This window comes from Pseudonaja textilis, chromosome 2, assembly GCF_049901715.1.
Source record: "Pseudonaja textilis isolate UNSWEBS1 chromosome 2, rPseTex1.2, whole genome shotgun sequence".
In the NCBI taxonomy this organism is placed as follows: domain Eukaryota; kingdom Metazoa; phylum Chordata; class Lepidosauria; order Squamata; family Elapidae; genus Pseudonaja; species Pseudonaja textilis.
Window position 1 is genome coordinate 216,608,422 of NC_141991.1, and position 21,887 is coordinate 216,630,308.

Below are 21,887 nucleotides of genomic sequence, written 5' to 3' on the forward strand. Positions count from 1 at the left end.
ACTGTAAATTAAAAAGAAGCAGCTGACAAATTTAGTAAGGTGCAGGTGCTTCTAATATATTTTATGATATTTATAATATGTCCAGTATGCTATTCATTTTGGGGGGGTAGATTACAAGTCATTCAAAGCATGAACACAGTTTTAAAAATACCCAAACAAAACCAACAGCATAAATAAATAGCACGAAAAAATAAAAAAGTATGATTTTGTAAAAGGTAGAAATTAATTGAATTGCAATTATTCATGCATCAATTGCCAGTGAACTTGCTTGAAGTTATAGCTTCGCTACATGAAACATGGAACCAACATAGCTGCTTGATTAAAATGTGCTGGGAATCTTATTTTAAGCATCATGAAAGTATTTTGATTTCCACCAAATCAGAGTATAGAATCAGTGGTTTCTTATCTTTCCTCTTTTTTCTCACTGATAATTGAAATAACTGGATTTTTTGACTTATTGAAATTGTGATGCTAGAATAACAGCTCCGCTTTTTTGTGAAGTGTTTTTAATTATTTTCTTTGGAACTAAAAGCCTTTTTTGCCTCTAGGGATTAAAACAATTTCCTGAACAGCCAATGTGGTACCTGCTCTTAAGACAAGTTCAATGCAAACCACTTTTGCAGTCTCACAAAGAGCTTCCTGATGCCATTTTGGAAGAGCTCCGAAAGGCAGTTCTCTCCAACTCCACATTGATTACAGCCTGGCATGTAAGTTTGCCTACATTTATCCATGATTGGGTTCTCTGTATTATATTTCACAACATGGGGACCGCTTCACCCTAGTACTGTGAATAAGTAGTCTGCCTTCTTCCGAAAGCCTGCTGAAAATTGGAGTAAAGTGGACTTTAGAGGTCCCACCTCAAACTTTAGCATACACCATGTGAATTTGGTTGAACATCCTTACATTTGAATCCAACTCAGTGTGGTCAAATCAGGAATTGGAAGCTCATAGACAAGTATGGTTTTCAACATGGATCTTTTCAGCAGGCATGTCTCTACCCATACATTGGGAATGCATTTCTCTGATCATTGCAGACAAGTATTGTAATCAAAAACTGCTGGTCTGTGCATTTTGCAACTGCAGCAAATTTTAAAATTGGACTGCTCAGTTGCCCTGTTGTTTTTACCATCAGGACACTAGAGTCAATAGAGGTTGACATAAATACTGTCAATAATTCTTAATCTTGCATCAGCACAATGGTAGTTGGTGGCTTCTCCAGGTGATTTTTAGAATCCAAGTAGTCTTTGCATAGTTGTCTTTAATGACGTACCTCTGCACTTAAATGTACTTGATGTTTTGCCCAGAAAAGCGGGCTCTTTCATTACTGGAAGCAAAAGTTTTGACATCATGTCCAAGAAACAAAAGAACAAAGAATAAGCTAGGTAATGAATTTTTGTCTCAGTATGTCTGGATGATACAAATTTTGGAAAATAAATTAGTGTTTATTATCTAAAAATAATTTTTAAGAATTATATTAAGCAGATAAAAACTGCAGAAATGTAATGTAAGAATAAATACATACACACATATACATACATACTATGTGTGTGTGTATTATTTGTGTGTATATGTGTATGTATATGAAAAAGGAAGTGGGGAAAAAATTCCCCAAAAGAGAAAGTAGGAAAAAGAAAGTTCATCCTTCATCCCCAGCAAACATATCTCTTATCTCTTAAATTACAATACACAACTTCATTCCATACCTCAGTCTATTTTCTAGAAACACATCTCTAAATTTTGAATTCCCTTATTGATCAACAAAGGTTCAGTAAAATTAACAAAAATATCCAATGACATAAGTGTACAATCCCTCTTTCCATTTAGTCGAAATCCTCTTTGTACCTCTCTTAACAATTAAACATTTCAAAATAATGACAATACTCCCTAGTTGTAGGGGAGGAACTTGTAATGCTCTGATGAGGTGGAGAGATGTGCCTGCAGTAGTATATTCTACCAGAAGGGTCACCCATGCCAAACCTGTCTTTGAGGAAGAGCCAGACTAAGTGCATCCGTCAACCCATTTAATATGGTAAGAAAACGGAAAAAGAATCCTATACCAGATCAATTATTTCTCAGGTCAATAAGGACTGTATTAGATACTAGAGTTCCAGGGCACCTGTTGACAAGTGAGCAATAGGACTCTGGAGCTGTGGCTGAGGAACCATGGCCTAGCCCTGTAGGGTTACTGGAAGAACAACAACCAAAGAGAGGATAAAAGCAAACTCTGTTCAAAAATTGCACCATTGTGGCCTGCTAATTATAAATCAGAACCAGCTAAGTGGGAATACTTAAAATGAATGTTTGAACATTGGAAAAGTATTTATCCAGACTCAAATACATTGTAGTAACACTATCAAAGCCATCAATACTTGACCATATATGTACAACACATTGCTTGAATTATTAACTGGATACAAGTGGAACTGGACAGTTTGGACCAAAAAACAAGAAAGCTAATGACTATTCACTATGCATTACATTCTCACCATGGAAGTGTCTTTGGACAACACTGGCTCCTTTGGCTAGGAAATGGAGATGAGCACTACCCCCCCCCCAGAATCGGACACAACTGATCAGGGGAAACATTTACCTTTTGCTTTTAATCTATTTGGCAGAAATGGAGATCAAACGATTGAAGGGTGCATTGGCTGATAACATAAACATAACATAACATAAAAGGCAGCCAAGAAAAAAAATTGATGCAAGTTAAAAATTGGAACTTACTGAAAGTGCAGGAAACAAATATGTATATAGAAAGAATGTAATAAAAATAACAGAATGTTGGAAAGGAAAAAGCATGACATGGTCAATTTCCATAAACTTTCAAGGAGAAAGTGGAACTGGAACATTAAAGAAAGAAACCGAAGGCTTGATTTGGCTGCTCAAGAGCAAGATAATCAAACAAATCCAATCAAGGCCTGAATAGAAAAAAATGCAAATGATTCAAAGTGCACATTGTGCAAAGAAGTAAAAAAAAAAAGAGATCGTATATTCAGCTTATGTGACAAAGTTACACAAACTGATTGTGAACAATGATGTAACACAGTCACCAAAATGATTCACTGGAACATCTGTAAAAATTAATATGTGCCAGTAATGAACAATTGGTGGGAGCATAAAGTAGAAAAAGTAGTTGAAAATAAGCAGGTTAAAATATTGTAGGATTTCCGATTGCAGACTGATAAAGTCCTGGCTCATAACAACAACAGATTTAACAGTGGTTTGAAAGAAGACGGTGTGGATAATTGAGTTGCCAATACTTGTAGACAGTAGAATAGAAGACAAAGAATTCAAGATGACAAAGTAAAATTGAAATCTAAAGCATAAGTTAGCTGTGGTCCTCCCAGTGGTTATTGGATGGCACTTAGGAAATCCATTTGCCAACTAGAAAGGCCACAATGTTTGGATCTGGATGGATGGATGGATGGATGGATGGATGGATGGATGGATGGATGGATAGATAGATAGATAGATAGATAGATAGATAGATAGATAGATAGATAGATAGATAGATAGATAGATAGATAGATAGATAGACAGACAGACAGACAAACAGACAAACAGACAAACAGACAGACAGACAGTATGCCGTTACATTATGACATCCTAGATTATTTGGACAAGTTGATGAATATGAAGCCAACACCAGCTAAACAACTGGTTATCTGACCTACCCCTCCCTAAAAGGAATTGAAGCAATTGGATGCAGATTTCAGAAAAGAAGAAAAATAGCTGTGTCTTGGTGTGCATAAAGCACAAAAGCTTTCCCAAATATTCTTTGAAATTCTGTAACTCCCTCAGGTCCCAGAAGTTGACCAATCAAGAGAATTCTGATTCCCTGTTATGGTACTGGGAACAGAACCGCAGAGTATTCAAGAAGTTATCTGTTTATTACAAGGAACAAAGAGTATTATCTTCCAACTCTAGATCATATTTTTAGTACTCCAAGATCAAAACTAAATCCAATGTAATTGTCCTCCTGCCTCAGGAAACAAAGCAGACAGAGAAATGGATGAACATCTGTTGTAAAATAATTAGTTGTGGCACTATATGACCTAAGGAGAAACAAGAAGGGAATCATGTTTTAAAATAGAGGTCTGTAGCAAATTGATGTAAGATAAACATATAGCTGGGTTTATTTTTGAATAAATTATGAAAATATTAAGGAATTTGGTTTTGCCTAACAGACACATAGAATTGCATGAATGAAAATAGAGCTATTCAGCACCATGGTCAGCTACTTTTAAGTCTTAATTTGGGTGGGTTCCAGCTATCCCATTTAACCATTGTATTTGAGATTCATTTGGAATGCAATGCAACAATGATAACGTTTGAACGCTTACAGTTGATGGTAACAAAAGCCAATATTGTGTTGTTTATGAGTGATGTTTGCTTCCTGGGAATATGTACCTGAATTTATTTGTCCCTTTTGGAAAGAACCAGCACTATCTTCATATAGCTTGCCAATGTTATTCAGACTCTTGTCAGGAAAATTGATATGGAAATTCTCCAGAGAGGGTGATTATTATACATTTGCATAACTTGCCTATCAGTTACAGCACTTTCCCTTAGAGAGGGAAAGCTATATTCATGATCTTTAATTTCTTTCTTTATTTTTTGTCTCAGGCTTCATTGCATATACAACTTAAGAATTTTATTGAGGTGTGTTTCCTTAGAGGAGATCTCTATCACATTCAATTCCAGGTTATTGAGTGAAAGATTTTTTGAGGTTCTTTTATTTTGAGTTTCAGATATTTTACTCTTTCTTTTTTAAAAAAAAATAACCTTGGCTGTTTGAAATTTCACTTTTAACACAATGCTTACAGTAATGTTTAAAAACCAGAAATTAAATATAAAGCATACTTTTTAATATTGGATTTGATTTCTTTTTTTTTTCTCCTCAGTGGTTGGCACAAGTCTATCGGTCACAAGGAATGATGGTTGGTGCAGAAATGTGTTACCGAAAAAGTCTAAAATTGGCATCTCAGCAAGGCAACTTGAGTGGGAAACTCTCTAGTCTTCTAAGACTTGCTAAACTTGCCTTGGAAATCTGTATGGTAAGGGTTTAAATTCTTAAATGATAAAATGAAGAAATTGCAGTAATCTGATACTAAAATTGTTCTTCTCAATTAACCATTATGGGAGGAATCCGAAAATATTCAGGAAAAATGTTTTGCCTTTGCAAATTGTATGATAAATTAAATCGTGCTAATCAGGTTTCATCACAAATGTACAATGAAATAATAGTATTTGTCAGCTACAAATAGTTCTTAGAGATTTGCATTAAAAAAAAAGATATTCCGCACTGTCATGATTGTGAATATTTAAATTTTACAATTTTAGAAATGCAGTTGTTAACAGCATATATACATGTAGCTAAAATAGCCAGTGATTTGCTTTAATATATCATAATGGAAGTCAGTTCATTGTTCTGTTAGTGGAGTCAAGAATAATTTGTTAAAATGTTTTCTTAATATAATTGATAGTGGGGAGTATAGTTTTACATGCTGGGTGACTTATGAAAGGGGATACTGATTAGGGTTCAAAATAATATTCGTAAATTAAGACCTTTTTGTCTATGATATGGAGAGACGAGTTGCATAAAAAATAATTTAAATAAATATTTGGTAAAATTAGTAGCTTTGGCTAATCCATTTTACCAAAAGAGCTAGAAAGTTAGTTCCTTATGTTAGAATTCTAGGATACTTTTCATACTAATTAAGTGATGAATGGGAAAAATGATATATCACTTTGAAACTATTTTTAGCTGTAACATAATGGTGTTAGATATAAGTAACTGGGCATTTAGGATTTTTTTTCTTTCTTTGTTTAAAGGCTAATGTTTCAAATGATCACTGGCCATCTCTAGTTCAAGAAGCCACAACAGAAGCTATGAAAATTTCCTTCTGTCCGCTGGGTATTCTATTTCAAGCACTTATGCAGTATAATCGCAAAATGGGTTCACGGTGGGTATGGATTTGTATATTACATGGCTTTTTTTTTTATCCTAATTCAAAAATATATAAATGGCATCAAATTAAAAGACAGTTGAGAGTTGCTGTCATAAAGTATAAAATTATCATAAAATGCAGTAGAGAGTCTTGTTTGATAGAGGCAAAATCCATAAACTTGTTTTTCCCTTGTGAGTAAGGACATAGTTGTTGCAAATTGTTATGGAAGTTTTTTTGTCATAGAGGCCTTTTAAAACTGCAGAATAAATTGCCCGTTTGGAAGCTTTATAGGAAACTCAAACTGTATTTCTGGCTGTTATACAGCAGTTTTGCTTGCATGGAAATATTCTTTGAACTGGCGCCAAGAATCTGTTTGAGTAATGAAAACATTTTCCCACCTGTAAACAGTCAATATCTATGTAACAGACTGTCCTCTTGATGGGGGCAGTTCAGAATTTCACTCACTTTTAATGATGTGTTAGATTTATTTTTATTTTTCAGAATATAACTATTTTCTGCTCATTTGTACTGAGAGAAAATCATGCTTACTTGTAAACATGAATTAATGTAAATATAAGTATATATTTGAATATCTAAAATGCTGTAGGTTTGTACTTATTTTGCCATTTTCTCACTATTTTTTATAACATCTAATCAGTATTTTACTTTTTCTGTTTTCTTTGTAGAGAAACACGTCGTATGTTAGAGAGAGTGGTATATCAATCTGGATTTCCAGAAACTGTAGTATCAGTTGCCCGATGGTATCTCTTAAGACATTTATATGCCAAAGATGATTATGAATTAATCGATGTGAGAAACAATTTCATGTTATATATGCTAAATAGGTTTCTCTGTGCTTTATTTAGGAGTTTAATATCTTCCACTGTTATTAATTTAGGTGGATATATCAAGTACACTAGATTTCATTTGCAAAAAAAACCTGTAATATTGCACTTATGGAATGTTCTTTTGAGGAAGCACCATTAGAATTTGTTTTTTAATAGCTTTAAGGAAGGATTACAATTTTATATTTGTAGTAAGCTGCTGCATTTGATTTTGTTGTATCTTTTTTCAGTTCAAATTGTTGCATTTATAAGTTGTACCATTCATGTTAACCTTTAACTAGAAAGATAGTTAGGGAACTTTAAATATACAGTTAAAGTATGTTAGATAAAAATGTTATTTGGAACATTGAAAATAATTTCTTTTTCATACCATAATGCATTCATGAATCAAAAGTGCTCATTAATCATATAATTGATGAACTAACATCAAGTTATTTAAAAAAACAGAGAACATTGATTACAGTAGTCCATGATTTCAGCAATTAAAGAATTTTCCTTAATATTGGATTGCTTATTAAGTTTATTTATATGGCTACTCATTTTGCAAATACAACTCTGGGGAGTTGACCACACATTAAAACGATTCTTAAAAAAACCAATAACAACTCCAATTCACTGGAGGTGAGCAGGTTTGGGGCCAATCTTCTCTTCAGGGGTAGTGCTATTTATGACAAAAAAAAATTAGTTGGATTGCCCTTTTCTTCTTCTATTTTCCAAGAAATACAGCTATCCTCTAGTTCCTTTTTGTTTCTTCATATAATGAATGTAATCTGAAGTAGCAGTGGGGGAAGTGCTTTATCTGCTTACAATAAAAAGGACAGTTACTATTGCTAAGTGCAAGGAGCCATCAGATTTCCCCCCTTCACCCTTATATGTTCAGACCTGAACATATAACCTGTTTCAGTTTTACTGAACAAGTAACCTGCTTCAGTTTTAAGTATTGAACAGAGTAAAGGTGGGATGGGGACTTTGGCTATCTTGCCACAATCTTTGGAGGAATAAACTAAGAAAAACAAAAATAAAATAAAAATAAAAAATAGCATGGAGGATAGTGCATTACTTAATTAACTTACCCTACTATCCATACATCAAACTATAAGTTGCAAAACTAGAGGTGTGCACAGGTTATGTTTTCTTTCGAACCCAAAACCATCTTGATTTGGAAGTTACACTTTTGAGTTAGCTGCATAACGAAACCCAAAATGTTTTGGTGTTCCTGGATTTTAGTGTGATGGTGAACCTATGGCATATGTGTCACAGGTGACACACAGAGCCCTCTCTGTGGGCATGTGAGCTGTCATCCCAGCTCAGCTCCACTGTGCATGCATGTGTGCCTTCTCCCCCGGCCAGCTGATTTTCAGGTCTCTGCTGCGCATGTATCGGGGGGGCAGATGCATGCGGGAGACGCATGCGGGGGGAGTGCAGGGGGTATGTACAACCAAGTTGCCTATTTAAATAGCTTGTGATTGATTAGCAAATAAGAAAACATCCTTAAACTCTTACACTGTGAGATACTCACATTAATGCGTAATTCTTTTCTCTCTCTCTGTTTTCCAAATTCTGCAGGCTCTTACAGCAAATGCCAAAGCTAACGGAGATGTTCGAGTTTTGGAATTAGACAAGAAACTCTCAGCAGCAGCCTCCTAGCACTAACATTAGTGAGGAATCAGAATAACTTTGGAGGCTTTTGGAAATAACATCTTCATGACAAATACCTTGACTTTAAATCACAAGTGCTAACAGTCCAATTTGTATGAAAAGGAATCAGTTATTAAACTATCCAGTTGAACTTTTATTGAAGTATACAGTACTTAATCTGTGCTTCTACTGAGAAATTACAGTGTTATGCTAGTGACCTTGGAAAGCACAAAGATTTTGACCTCTGCTCTAGAGTTAAATATGAGAGATTTCTGTCTTCAAAATGGAACCTTAATACATCCATGTGTTAAATAAACTTTGGACTATGTTTATCTTCATAGTCTGCTAAGACCTTGCTGTTTCTGTCCATGTTGTGTTTTTTTTTACTATGTAGCAATATATCTTTCTACAGCTTTGCAACCTTTAACTTGGTGGGTGATGAAACAATAAAATCTGTTGAAACATTGTTTACAGCTTGTTTACATCTTACTCTGCATGCAGGACCTTTTAATTCGGAACTTTATGCTTTCATCCAAATTTTATTTTTTTTCTGGCTATATTTAATGTTATGTGTCATGGCTGTCTTTGATGGTACAGCTGCAGCAAACCTTTGATTTCAGAGAGATGATGGCCAGAGCCTGAGAAAAGTAGATTTTCAGCTCTCTGGTCTTATTCATTACCTTCACTAGAGTCCATTTTGGAAATAAATATTTTTAGTTTAAATTAGATTCAAAGATGACATGAGGCCATAGTATTTGATGCTCCTTGTTCATCAAGTTCACGATGTTTCAGAATCAAATAGTTTCAAACATAGCATAAAATAAATGGTAAGTATGAAGTAGGACATGCTTGTAACGACAAATGTTACTTAATTGTTCTTAAATTGTTTTTCACATACAAATGCTGAGCTATAATTTGGAGCCAAAGAGTAGAGAGGTGTATTTTTACTTCAATTTCAAGCCATTTCTATGATTTAAAATTCTCTTGTTTTCCACCGCCACCCAACCTACTACCTCCACAATAAAACATACCAGAAATAGGGATTTAGTAATATTCCTTCCACATTAAATTCCATTTTTAATTAATTAGATTTATTATATTTACATCCCAACTACTCTGGGAGGGACAGTATGAAAACTATGAGACCTAGTATGCTGACTGGATTGCTCTCATATTTAACTTTAAAGAATTCTTCACACAAATGCATTAAGCTCTTCTTTTTCATAACTGATGATAAAATTACATAGATGAGCTGATAAGGTTGCATAAGTTTCTCTGTTTAAGGACATAATTTCAAAACTTCAGGATATAACTGAGGATATTTGATGTAATGGTTTGTCAAAATAAATCATGCAATGACTTACACATTGCTAAGCCCTTGCATTTTATTTTTTTCAAACAAAATGACATGTTAATATTATTCTATTTTCACTGTTCAGAATTATGACAGTTAACTCTTTTGTTAAAGAGTTAGAGGAAAACAAGTCTGATATTGTACAAATAAGAAAGTTAACTTTTTCAACCTTTTTAGTATTTTCCCTTGATGGAACAAATGTAAATGGTAAACAAAATGTCTTTGAGTTCACTGAGTTTTCAAGTCTTTCACTGAGTTTTCAAGTCTTTGAGTTCACTGAGTTTTCGTTGTAGCTTTTTCATATCTTGCTTGAATTTCTCTTCTTCAAGTTTTAGCTTTGTTGTCTGTATATGTTTGAGCGCGTCAAGAGAGTCACGGATAGATTGAAATCCTGATAAATAACACGCATCTTTTAGTAAAGTTGGCAAAATGATCATTAATATCACATTTTGTGTTTATACAGCATTCCAAAATATTTTTTGACTATTGCTTCTTAGTTTAAGGTCATCATTTGATCTATCATTTTAATGTGTCATTGAAATATTTTATAACATTTTTTTCCAATTAAGTAAATGAATGGACCGGCTTTAAGTTGAGCTAGTTTAGTTCTCCTTTGGTTCATAAATAATGTCATGCCTAAAATCAGAGTAAAAGTATATACATGTTTCCTGACATGAAAAAGGAAGACTAGAAATAACAATTGATCTGAACTCACAATTTCTCTATCTAAATATCAGAGGAATCAGTTATTTCTGCTGAAAGTTGTTTTTTGTCCTTTGTGAAGAGAAAGGTTTATAAATTAAACCACAGAAAATAGATTGTCAGTTTTCCTGCTTATGCAGGGGTAGGCTACTGGGGGTTTGCAGGGGTTCAGGAGAGCCCCTAGCTAAGATTCTGTGCAGTTTGGAGAACCCCCAAATCCCACTCATGGCTGGCCCCGTCCCCCCTCCCTGCCCCTCCCAGGAATCCCCACAAAGCCCGTTTTGGATGCAGATAAGTGCAGAGTGTGCGGAAGGCCAGAAATGGGTCCATTTCCAGCTTTCAGAGAGCCTCCAGAGCCCAGGGAGGCGGTTTTCATCCTGGAGGCTTGAGGAAAGCCTCTGGAGCCCAAGGAAGGCAAACCCCCTTCCCCCTGCCATGGTACAGGAGGTGAACTAGGTCACACCCACCATGGCCACGGCCACCCAGCAACTGGGCAGAAAACTCTTCGTTAAATTTTTGAAGGCCACCCCTGTGCTTATGGTATGATGGAGAATGATGAAGTTGTGTGGCCAAATAACACACATGCAAACACACAAATGCATGTAAGTTTGAAAAATAACCTCACCTGATCTGTATTCATTTTGCATTCCTTCTAGTTCATTCCACATCAGCTTTTCAAACCTGGCAATCTTTGCATGTAGTTTATTTTGATCATTTTTCACCTGGCTGAGTTCCACATCAAATTGCAATGTTTTTTCTGTGTTTTTTTCTATTCTTTTGGAGACATAGTATAACCCATCTTCCAATTTCTTTTCCAGTATTTCCTTTTGAAAGAGTTATTGTGAAAAATGAATAGAATTACTCTATTAATAATGTTATATTTATTCATTCAATATAAAGGGATGAAATTAACTCTGCTTATCTGTTTTTTTTTTCTGTAGATATGCTATCATTTGTATAATTATCTTTATTTGTAAATTTACATTTACAAAAATGATAAAACTCATTTCTCAGTTAAATAAGTAACTGACTTTTTAAGGAACAGCCAATAAGTTGGGATGGATTTAAAGCTAATCTAGTATAAGAGGCTTCCAAACTTTTTGATATATTTTTTTCTATGAAACTGAAGATGCTTCAGCTTATAAAAATTGTTTGGCACAGTGAAAGGCAGGAGAGTCCAAAGAAATGTTGGATATCAAAATTCTTTGCATGAAGTGCAGATCTCATCAGTTGAGCTTCGAAAAAAATGCTGCCGCTTCTTATTTTCTGGCTCATGTAGAAGTCTGGAAAGAAGATTAAATAAACAACTGGCCATGAAGCAGCAACTCATCATGTTTAGATCCAACATCGTAAAACGTTGAACATTGTAACTAAGATCCAAGCTACTAATTAAAGCTGTGGATAGCAATTACATCAATGATTTCCTAATTTTTTGAGTTACAAAAACCCTAGTCAATCATGGCCTAAATTCAGATAGGTTGGTTTCTGCAATTTATATTGTTCAAAATTGTGGGTCTGTTTTTGGCAATCTAATTTGTGGCTCTATATGACTCAACACCAGTTTTCCCTATCTACTCTCCAGCAATTCTCCCTATGGTAAATTTTGAACAAAAACACTATTTTTAAGGTAGTGCTTAATTTGACTGATATTTCTTTTCTGTTTCTCCAACTTCTTTTCTTGTCATCTTTTTACTTCAAATGGTATGTTTTCAAGTAATTCCAATATTTATAATTTGCCTTGGAAACCTTGTTTTGTGAACAGTGGGGAATAAACCCCTCTGAGGAAAATGGGCAGTTAAATACAAAATATAAGGAAATAGTTTTTAATACTTAAAAAAACAATTATATATATATGTGTGTATAAATGTATATAAATGTATATAATTATATATAAATGTACCTCTTATCAAATATTTTGTTCATTTTCCATTAGGTTTTTCATTAAGTGATTAAGTTACTAAGCAGATACAAGCACAATAAAGGTTAATTAAAAGAAAGATCTCAAGATAGAACTGGAGATTTAAAACTGGAAGGCAGAGCCATTTCTAACTGATGAGCAGCCCACAGTGATTTTGATTCCAAAAATCAAAGCACTTAGCAAACATTGACTTAAAGCTTCAATAATTTTAAAATACAACATTTAAAACTTGCTGCATGGTGCAATAATTTAGAATTAGCAAACATACAGTATGTCTTTTAAATTATTTTATAAAACAACTAAATTGGCTCCTTTTGAAACTAAAGTGAACTGTTCCAGTTTATCACACCAAGGGCTCTTCTCTCACAAAGGACAAATTTGAAGAAAGTTATATGCAGATAGAGAGTCCTGGTTCTGGATCAGCTACTTTCTGAAGCTAAACACTCTGCCTAAGTGCTTGCATGAAGCCAACATCCTTCCTCTTGCCAAAAACTCAAGCTGTAATTCAGATTACAGTTTGAAAAAGGAGCACTCTGCCATCTGTTAAGAAACTTATTTAAGATGGCATATTTTATTGCCTGTGACTGAAAGAACAACATCCACAATGTAGCAGCTTAAAATCCATACATCTCTGACTGTCCCAAGTCCCCAAAGTAACCTTAGTATATTACCTTTCTCTAGCAATATATTGAACACAAAAAGCAAAGATGAATGGGCTTTCAATGTCTGGTAATAAAATCTGATTGGCTCCTATGCTTCCTTCAGGTGTTCCTGATTTCTGTACTTCTGTTGTAGATTCTTTGTGAGATAATCTTCTCACCATCCTCTTTCCCAGGATTCTCTGCTGGCTCATTTTCCTTACTCAGCCATGTGAAATCACTGAGAATGTTAACCAGTTTTAAACACTTTACTTATCTGTTTAAAATCTGTCTGCTCTTCTTTTATAAAAGAAGCTTTTTGACACAGCATATTATGCTTGTATTCTTTGCATGAATTACAAAAGCACTTGCCAATCTGTCCTTGATTGTAGCAAAGAGCTGGTTTGTGAAATGGACTTGCTCTTGTTCAGATCTCCGCAACTCACTTTCCATCCACTTTCGTTGGTTTTGAATTTGATCTTTAAAATCATTTAAAATGCTATTTATCCTAGTATTTAAAGAGAAATTCTTTTTAATTTTCATGAAAATAAAGCATAAAACATGCAGTTCTTCTATATCATGATCTCACTACAAAAGCAATTTGAATAACAAGTGGGTTTTTATGTTAATTTTTTCTTAATTTTCTAAAACTTTCTAAAATTTTCTTAATTTTCATTCATGTGGGTAAAAGCTTCACTCAAACATAAACCTATTCAGATTTCAAGTCATGAATCAGATTTATTCCATATACTCTTCATTTTTGCCAATTTTGGTAGTTAAAAATTTTCCGAAGTGCCAACAATGGTGGTATGGTTTTAGTTTCAAGGCTATAAATATATGATATTTGATGATATGTATTCACCCAACAAGAGAGATCTTTAAAATGTATTTTGAAAGTGATCAAAGGCTTATGCATTTTGAAGCATTGTAAGTCAATTTCTGATCACAGCTTTTACATTAGCAAAACTAGATCTTTTGCAAGAATAGGAAATAAGTTGAATATGAGCATCAATGTATCTGTGTGTGTGCATGCATGTGTCCACAACCGATGAACATATATATGTAAGGCAAGAATGAAGTGAAGAAACTACATTTCTCCAAACACTTCTGAGTTGTCTTCTTATCCTGTTTTTTAAAAAAATACTGATTTTACAATTAAATATAAGTAGTTCTTCATCTCGCATCTGAATTAGTATTTCACACCTGACTTTAAAAAAACATTCAGAAAGCAACAGTATGCGACTTATTAAAGCAGCTGCATCTTTTCAAGTTTAAGCAGCCCTTTCAGTAGGGCTTTCACTGAAATAATGTCAATCTTAGAAACACACAGTTACTTCAATGAGCGTAGATAGGTGCTGCCTTTAAGCACTTGTGTTCAAAAGCAATTCTTCAAAAAGAAAACTGAAGTATAGTACAGCTATATTTTACACTTTTTTAGATGAGTTAGAAAAAAATGATCTGATATAGCTATGTATAGCATGGATGCTCTCCCAACCCATTTTTATAGTCTTTTTCCTTCTCTAAATCCTTAAAGTTTTATTTAATATTTTATGCATTTATAAAGCAAATTTAGAAAGTGCCTAATTCACTCACAGAATGACTGTCTATAAAAACCAATTTGCATTGGTTCTTATGATTTTCTGTCTTCTTTCTACTTATCCTTTTGTATTACATAAGACAAGTTTTGTTCTTACAGCTATCAGTGAAAGCAAATAAAAACACTGTGCAGTTTCAGTTAAAACATTGCATCAGCTTTGCAAAAAAGATTTATGTGATTTTGTAAACATTTATCTTTGTTGGCCTGTCAAGATTTTTAAAGGCAAGTAAATTAATTTGGTGGTGTTCTGTCATGCCAATACCATTGCACCATAACTTCTCACCAAGCACATTAACATCATTGAAAAGCTTTGTTCCCTTACTTGAAATCCAAGAGCTGCAATTCATGGTGTTGATCACCCTGTATTGTCTTTAAATTTGAAGTCTGCTCTGAGTTTGAAGTCTCTATTTTGCCTAAAAGATGCATTACCTAATAGGAACAACAACAACAATAAAACATTATGGACTGAAATCCCAGCATTTACATTAAATACTTATTATGATTGCAGTGACTAAGGGAAAAGTCAGAATTTCAGATAGACTCATTTTTATAACCTTTTCTCAGAATTAATTTTGCTGATAGTAAAAGATTCTCATCAACTATTCCAAAATAATTATTAATGTCCAGTGTTTGTTTGATTTTTTATAGTCTTTTTACAGAAATGATCAGATTATACATAGGCTGCTAGAGAGAAAGTGAAGATGAGACCCTTTTCTCTAATATTCTACATTTTCAGGAAGAGCTATACTATGTGCTAATCCATTTGGAATAGTCAGCAAGTAAGAATCTTTTTCCTGCGAAGGTTTTAATTGTCCTACTTCTGTCATATTTCTGCATGAAAGACTTACCTTTGTTTTTACATAATAACTGCTTTGGATAACAATTATTTGCAGTTATGACAGCGATGAAAAAGTAATTTGGCAACCAATCCTTAGAGGGTCTCTAAAGCAAAGCAAAGCTAAAGTAGGATTGCAAACACAGTCTTGGTTTCTCTTGATAACTGCTTCACTTAACAACCAAGTTTCCAGTTCCACTTGTAGTTGCTAAATGAGTACTACTTGTACCAGTAACTCATATTATATGGTTATGCAAGCATTTGTTCAGTTTTTTCATTGGTTGCAGAAGAAGCTTTCTAAGAATTATGGGCAAGTTTGAAAGAACTTCATTTTACATTTTCTACACAGAACACATCTGCTTAACCTTTTGTCAACAAGTATGATCCTTTGGTATAGGAAAAATACAAGATTTGGGAAATTCATATGTCGTTAATAGTAATAAGGACATCAGATAAACATTTCTTTACAAGGGGAACAAACCCCATATTCTAATAGAGAGCTGGATAAATTTTTGTCTGTGGGATAGTTATGAAAGTTTCTGCAAAAGTCCCACCTAAGATTTTGCTCCTTCTTCAAAGCCTTCATGTTCCTTATCAAGAAGAGTTCAATGCACACATATAAAGTCAGATAATTTTGAAGCTTATAGTTGGCCTACCTAGGTTGACCATTCAGCTCAAGAACAGTGATAGACATTGACAACTGTCCAGGAATCAAATTAACAAAATTTTGTCCTTAATTAAAGTACAGAAAAGTAACGGTGTGAAAAATGTACCTAAAAGAACAATTTTTAGTATGTGAGCCAGATAAACTTCACAAGATTTTTAACAGCAAGCTACTAGGTACGATCGATTAGTCTGAGAGTATAACCACGTAAAAATTTTAAGTGTATTAATAACCTGGGAATTTCAATGGAAGAATAATATTAATTTACTCTGAACATTATGGTACAGAAAGTTGGTATATTACCCAGTTTTGATCTTTAAAATATATTATTCACTTTCAAAAATTTTCTGGAAATATAATGAGAAGGTCAGATTATTTTTTCATATTCAGCAGCAATACAGGCTAACTTGAACAATTCTGAAAAATGATTCACACCAGTATGAGATAAAACAGTATGAAACAAATTCCTATTTCAACCTACAATGCTGTTATTATACTTCACTAAATCACATATCTCCTCAGAGTATATAGAACTGGCCTATAAGCAATAATTGCTAAAGGCAATTATCTGCTTCTGATATCTGCTTCTTACTGAAAAGGTTGTCAAATCCCATTAATGGAAGAATAGCTAACCAAGCATGTCTCAATGTCTAGAATAATTTCCTATCTTTAAAGCAAACTGGGAACAATGAGTCATGATGGCACAGTGGTTGGAGTGCAGTACTGCAGGCTACTTCTGCTGTCTGCAATATGGCAGTTCAAATCTCACTAGGCTCAAGGTTGACTCAGCATTCCATCCTTCCAAGGTGGGTAAAATGAGGACCTAAATTGTTGGGGGCAATATGCGGAGACTGTAAAACTGCTTAGAGAGGGCTGTAGAGCATCGTAAAGTGGTATATATAAGTCTAAGTGCTATTGCTATTGCTATTTTTATATTATAATCTAAAACATGGATTTGTACCACATACAAAAAAATGTGGATTTATCTATGCATAGAAATTATATTTTTATTTTATCAGATACAGAATTCAAAATAGCTATTTTGTAATATGAACTGAACGTAGTAATGTGCTGTTTAATGTGAACATTCATATTGGATTGACCATAGTCTTTGTTACTCATTTTTAGCTTTTAGCTTAAATTCAGTAGTGATTCTTAGTCCATTAATGTGATTACTCAAATCTAATTATATTTTAGAAAAGTATATGACAATTTAAAATTCATCTTTATATATTTTTTTCAAAGTGTTCATATAGAAAAAAATAATAATCCAAATACCTTTTTACTTCAATAAATCTTCTTCAGCAAGAACGGATCTAAGAACATAACCCTATCCAGCATTTAACTTTAATTTAAAAATAAAAATAAAAATCTTTCTTGGAATCTTAACTTTGAATGTCTAATGTGTGGGGTCTAGTTGAAGGTACCAGAGAGCAAAAACAAAGAAACAAACAAACAAACAAAAAACCATCCACAAGCAATTTTGCTCAAAATCTTTAATGTAATGAATTACATTAAAAATACTCTCAATAATAAAGCTCAAGTATAGAGAGGTTAAAATTAGAACGTAGTTTTTATCCATTTCATAGAACCATAGGCTGGAAAGTATCTTGGCAGTCTTCTCGTCCAATTCCCTGCCCAAGGCAAAAGTCCTTATACAATTCTGGACAAATGGTTACCTAATCTTTTATTGAAAACATCTAGCAATGGAACACCCATAACCCAAGCGGTTACATTGATTCTCACTGTCAGAAAATTCATCCTTAACTCCAGGTTGGATCTCCCCCGATAAGCTTCCACTCATTGCTTCTTGTCCTGCCCTCAGGTTCTATAGAGAATACATTGACCTTCTCTGTGACCACTGTTCAAGTATTGGAAGACTGATATCATGTCTCCCTAAGCCTTCTCTTCATTAGTCTAAAAATGCCTAGTTCCCTTAATCATTGATTTAGCCTCCAAATCTCTTATCGTCTGTGTTACACTTCTCTGCACACTTTTAGGATTTCACCATCTTTTTTATATTTTGACCAGAACTCAATTCCAAATACAACCTCACTAGTGCAGTAGAGATCAGTACTATCACATCCTGTGTCATCCCTCTTCTGTATTCTTTTATATCTCTGTTGATCCAATCTAGGATCGTGATGGCTCTTTTGGGCAGCTGCAGAATGCTGCTAACTCAAACTTGTGGTGATTCACCTGAACATCTAGATCCCTCTCACAGGCACTATATTTGAGACAGGTACTCTGCCTATCCTTTACCTCTAGCGTAAATGCAGGCCCTTACTGTTCTCACCATTGAACTGCATCTTGCTGGATAGGGCCCAATGCTTAAGTCTGTTAAGATCCTTCTGACAAAATTCTTGACTCTATATTACAAAATATTATCATTTCCCCCCAGCTTAGTGTCATCCACAAATTTAATGAGCACCACTTCAATCCCCTCATCTAGTTCATTTATGGAAAATATTGAAGAGCAGTGGACATAAAAGAGAATCTTGAAGTATCCCACTGCATACTTCCTTCCATGTAGATGTAGTTCCATTAAGAAACACATGTTTAGTGCATGAAATCCACCTTGTGGTAGCACTCTCTATCCCACCTTCTTCTGTCTTACCAAGAAATAGGCTGTGGTCTACTTTATCTTGCTGACATCTAAGTATACTATATTCATAGCATCTCCTTAATCCACTAATATAGCCACTCTACCAAAGAAGGTAATCAAGTTTGTTTGGTGTGACCTGTTCTTTTTTAACAAACATTTAGAACAATAATGCTTGGGAATCTCAGGACCTTTTCTGCATTACAAAAAATATCAGGACTTTTTCTGCGTGACTGTATCTTTCTGTGTGTTACAATTGATTAATAAACTGTCATTAGACAAAAATGATGTTAGACATGATAAGTATTGTGATCACACAGCATCATTTCTCAATCTCCATATTTCAGCGCTGTACAATATTAATTGTACAATTAGCTATTGCAATCATTCTGGGTCTTAATTCCATCATAATGCTGCTAAATCTCCTTCATCACCTCTATAAAAAAAAAACCATCTGTTTTTCTCTTCCATTAACATGAGTCAGCAATTTTAAACCAAATGGAAAAGTTGAATGATTTCTAACATACAGTACAGATACATAAATTCACTTCAGAGCCACTCACCTTCATCTCAATATTATTCATATAATTGTCCAAGGAAGACTGAACAGCATGAATTTCTTTCTCTAGTTTTGAAATCTCATGCCTGCTGATATTGATATCTCCAGAGAGTTTGGCAATGCTAGCATCGCATCTAGAAAGTTGATAACAAAGAAGAAGGTAGTTTCTGTATTTCCTCCATACCATAAATTCTCTCTTCTATTAATCATTCAGAAGTATATCTCCAACAAGCAATTTTCTTCCCTAAGAAAGGATTATGTATTTTATACCTCTACTCATTTCTGATTCTTGAAATCCTTAGTTTCAGATGTGTGACTACTCACTTCTGCTGGCTCCTAAACTCCGCTATAAAATTTAACTTAGCTGCACTACAGTATTTATTTCCCTTTTTAATTTACCCTAATGCTTAGTACATGTGCTCCGCATTTTCCAGGATATTTGGAGACATGATAAAGGTGTAACTCTTTCCCCTTTCTTATTCCACTTCTATAGACTTTTCCCAAAAATCTCCAAAGGTTAATGTATTACTGTGCAATCTCCTATGGTTCATAGTCCTTACACTTTTCATTCCTCTTCTATATTCTTTTATATCTCTGAGGCAAAACCAACAAACCCTTGTAGCATGATGAGAATTATCAGCAGAAACTTTATGAATCAGAGTTCATTTTATCAGATATATGAACAGTGGCTCATTAAATTTAAATATATATAGGTGGATTGATTATGTAACATTAAGTTGTTTTCAATTCCTAGCAACCACACAGATCTTTCTTTTCCATATCAATCTATCCCTGTCCTATTCTTTCATGTCTCCCAGTAGTGTACTCATTGCCTCTATAACTGAGTCCATTCACCTGAGTCCATTCCTCTTCTTCTGTTTTATCTATCTTTTTTTGTCATTAAACCTTTTTCTAGAAAGTCTGGTCTTTGCATCAGGTATCCAAAGTAGGATAATTTGAGCCTGGTCATTTGTCCCGTGAGTGAGAAGTCTGGGTTGATTTGTTCAAAGATCCATAGATTTGCTGTTTTGGCTGACCACTATATTCTATCTTCTCCAATACCGATGTTCCAAATCACCAATACTCTCCTTATCCTATAGCATCCAACTTCTACTTCCATAGTGTGTCACAGAGAATATCATGGTTTTTACAAGTCTGATCTTTGTAGGTATTAGATGCATCATGGTGCTTAAATATCTTCATGCCTGCTCTTCATCCCCCACAAACACCCCACACACCAGATTTTTTAAAAAGAAGTTGGAACAGCTATCCTGCCAATTTAAGATGACATATCATTCCACACATCAAGTAGATTTTGGTTCGCAAAAGCTTATGACACCAAAAACATTCTTTCAGATTTGTCTGACTTTTTTACTGATGTGACATAAACTATGTGAAATCCCCAGAATAGTTTCTCAATAAACTATTTCATCGAAGAGTTTTAATTTTCTTCTTTTCTGAGTACCTTGCAACATGGCATTCTTTCTTCTAGAATAGCCTTGCTGCACATTATGTGTTTGTATGTGCATTTGTATGCATGTGTATGCATGCATATATCTATATCAGCACAAGAGAGATTATATACCTGTGTACCACAAAGTGTCCATATTCTGAAATAGTTTATTTGCTGCTTAAGGAGAAGACAATTTCAAATACATATGAAAGTATTAATAGAGACATTCATTTCATTTTATTTCATCTGTAAACCATCCAACACCAAAGCGACTCTGGACACCTTTCACTTTATACGGATAGAAAAATATAAAAGGAAAAAAATTCTCTTTTACTGGTGATTTTAGTCTTTCTTTAGGTGAACACTGTAAGCAGGTGTTATGCAAAAATTGCTTACATGGTTGTATGAATCATTTCAATGTTCTTTGTCTTAGCCCAAGAGTAATTATTCATACTCGGTTGCATTAAAATATATCTTGTATAAATACAAGTACTGGTGCTATGACAGGAGTTTGTGCTGATCTTAGAGATTTGTGTTCCAGCTCTTGGTTCCTCTAAAACAAACAAGCAAACTAATAAATATCAGAAGTTGTCCCTGGCTTAACTTCAAATCATTAAATTATACATAAACATTAATTACTGTATATTTTAACAATCATAAAGAAAAATTCTATTATTTTCATTGTCAAACTACTTCATTCAAAACTGTCCATAGAAATAGTTAAAAAAAAAAAAACCTCAAGATGAGGGTCATTTCAGTACAACCAAACTTCTGCCTGTTTTTTATGCAGCCATAGCTTGCAAACGGACTGTGTTAAGTATATTTAATTCTGACAGTGTGCTTCTAAGTCCACTAATATGATTTATATGCCAGCTTCTATAGTAATTTTACTTACAGGTAGACCTTGCTTAATGATCACAATTGGCATTAGCAACTTGGTGATAAACAATCACATGACCATGTGGCCTTACAACCTTCAAACTTCCCCTTCAATCTTTAAGTGAAGTGATGCAATTGCTATGCGAAAAATCAAGAAGGGGCCAACCTATTTCCAAATACCTGAAGGCAGGACAAGAAGCAATGATGGAAACTAGTCAAGGACAGAAGCAACCTAGAACTAAAGAAAAATTT

At 34.0% G+C, this 21,887-nt stretch overlaps 2 protein-coding genes across 5 annotated transcripts in view; one reads left to right on the forward strand and one right to left on the reverse strand.

Annotated features, from left to right (window-relative positions):
• Positions 1 to 8,901, forward strand: part of SKIC3 (SKI3 subunit of superkiller complex) — a 50,483-nt gene extending 41,582 nt beyond the window's left edge. Inside the window, exons 37-41 of the mRNA XM_026719130.2 lie at positions 549 to 707; positions 4,905 to 5,057; positions 5,836 to 5,966; positions 6,638 to 6,761; positions 8,363 to 8,901. Of these exons, the coding sequence (XP_026574915.1) occupies positions 549 to 707; positions 4,905 to 5,057; positions 5,836 to 5,966; positions 6,638 to 6,761; positions 8,363 to 8,443 (648 nt within the window). The 3' untranslated portion in view covers positions 8,444 to 8,901. The remainder of the gene's footprint in view (positions 1 to 548; positions 708 to 4,904; positions 5,058 to 5,835; positions 5,967 to 6,637; positions 6,762 to 8,362) is intronic.
• An 895-nt stretch (positions 8,902 to 9,796) lies between these two features.
• The window catches only part of FAM81B (family with sequence similarity 81 member B), a 40,322-nt gene continuing 28,231 nt past the window's right edge, over positions 9,797 to 21,887 (reverse strand). For 3 of the 4 annotated variants that reach the window (XM_087927039.1, XM_087927037.1, XM_087927038.1), the window contains 5 exons: positions 19,308 to 19,437; positions 14,966 to 15,072; positions 13,419 to 13,554; positions 11,116 to 11,314; positions 9,797 to 10,179 (listed from right to left, as the gene is read on the reverse strand). In XM_087927039.1, coding sequence (XP_087783165.1) covers positions 10,037 to 10,179; positions 11,116 to 11,314; positions 13,419 to 13,554; positions 14,966 to 15,072; positions 19,308 to 19,437 — 715 coding nt within the window. In that variant the 3' untranslated portion in view covers positions 9,797 to 10,036. The remainder of the gene's footprint in view (positions 10,180 to 11,115; positions 11,315 to 13,418; positions 13,555 to 14,965; positions 15,073 to 19,307; positions 19,438 to 21,887) is intronic. The other variant, XM_087927040.1, reaches the window with a different exon arrangement.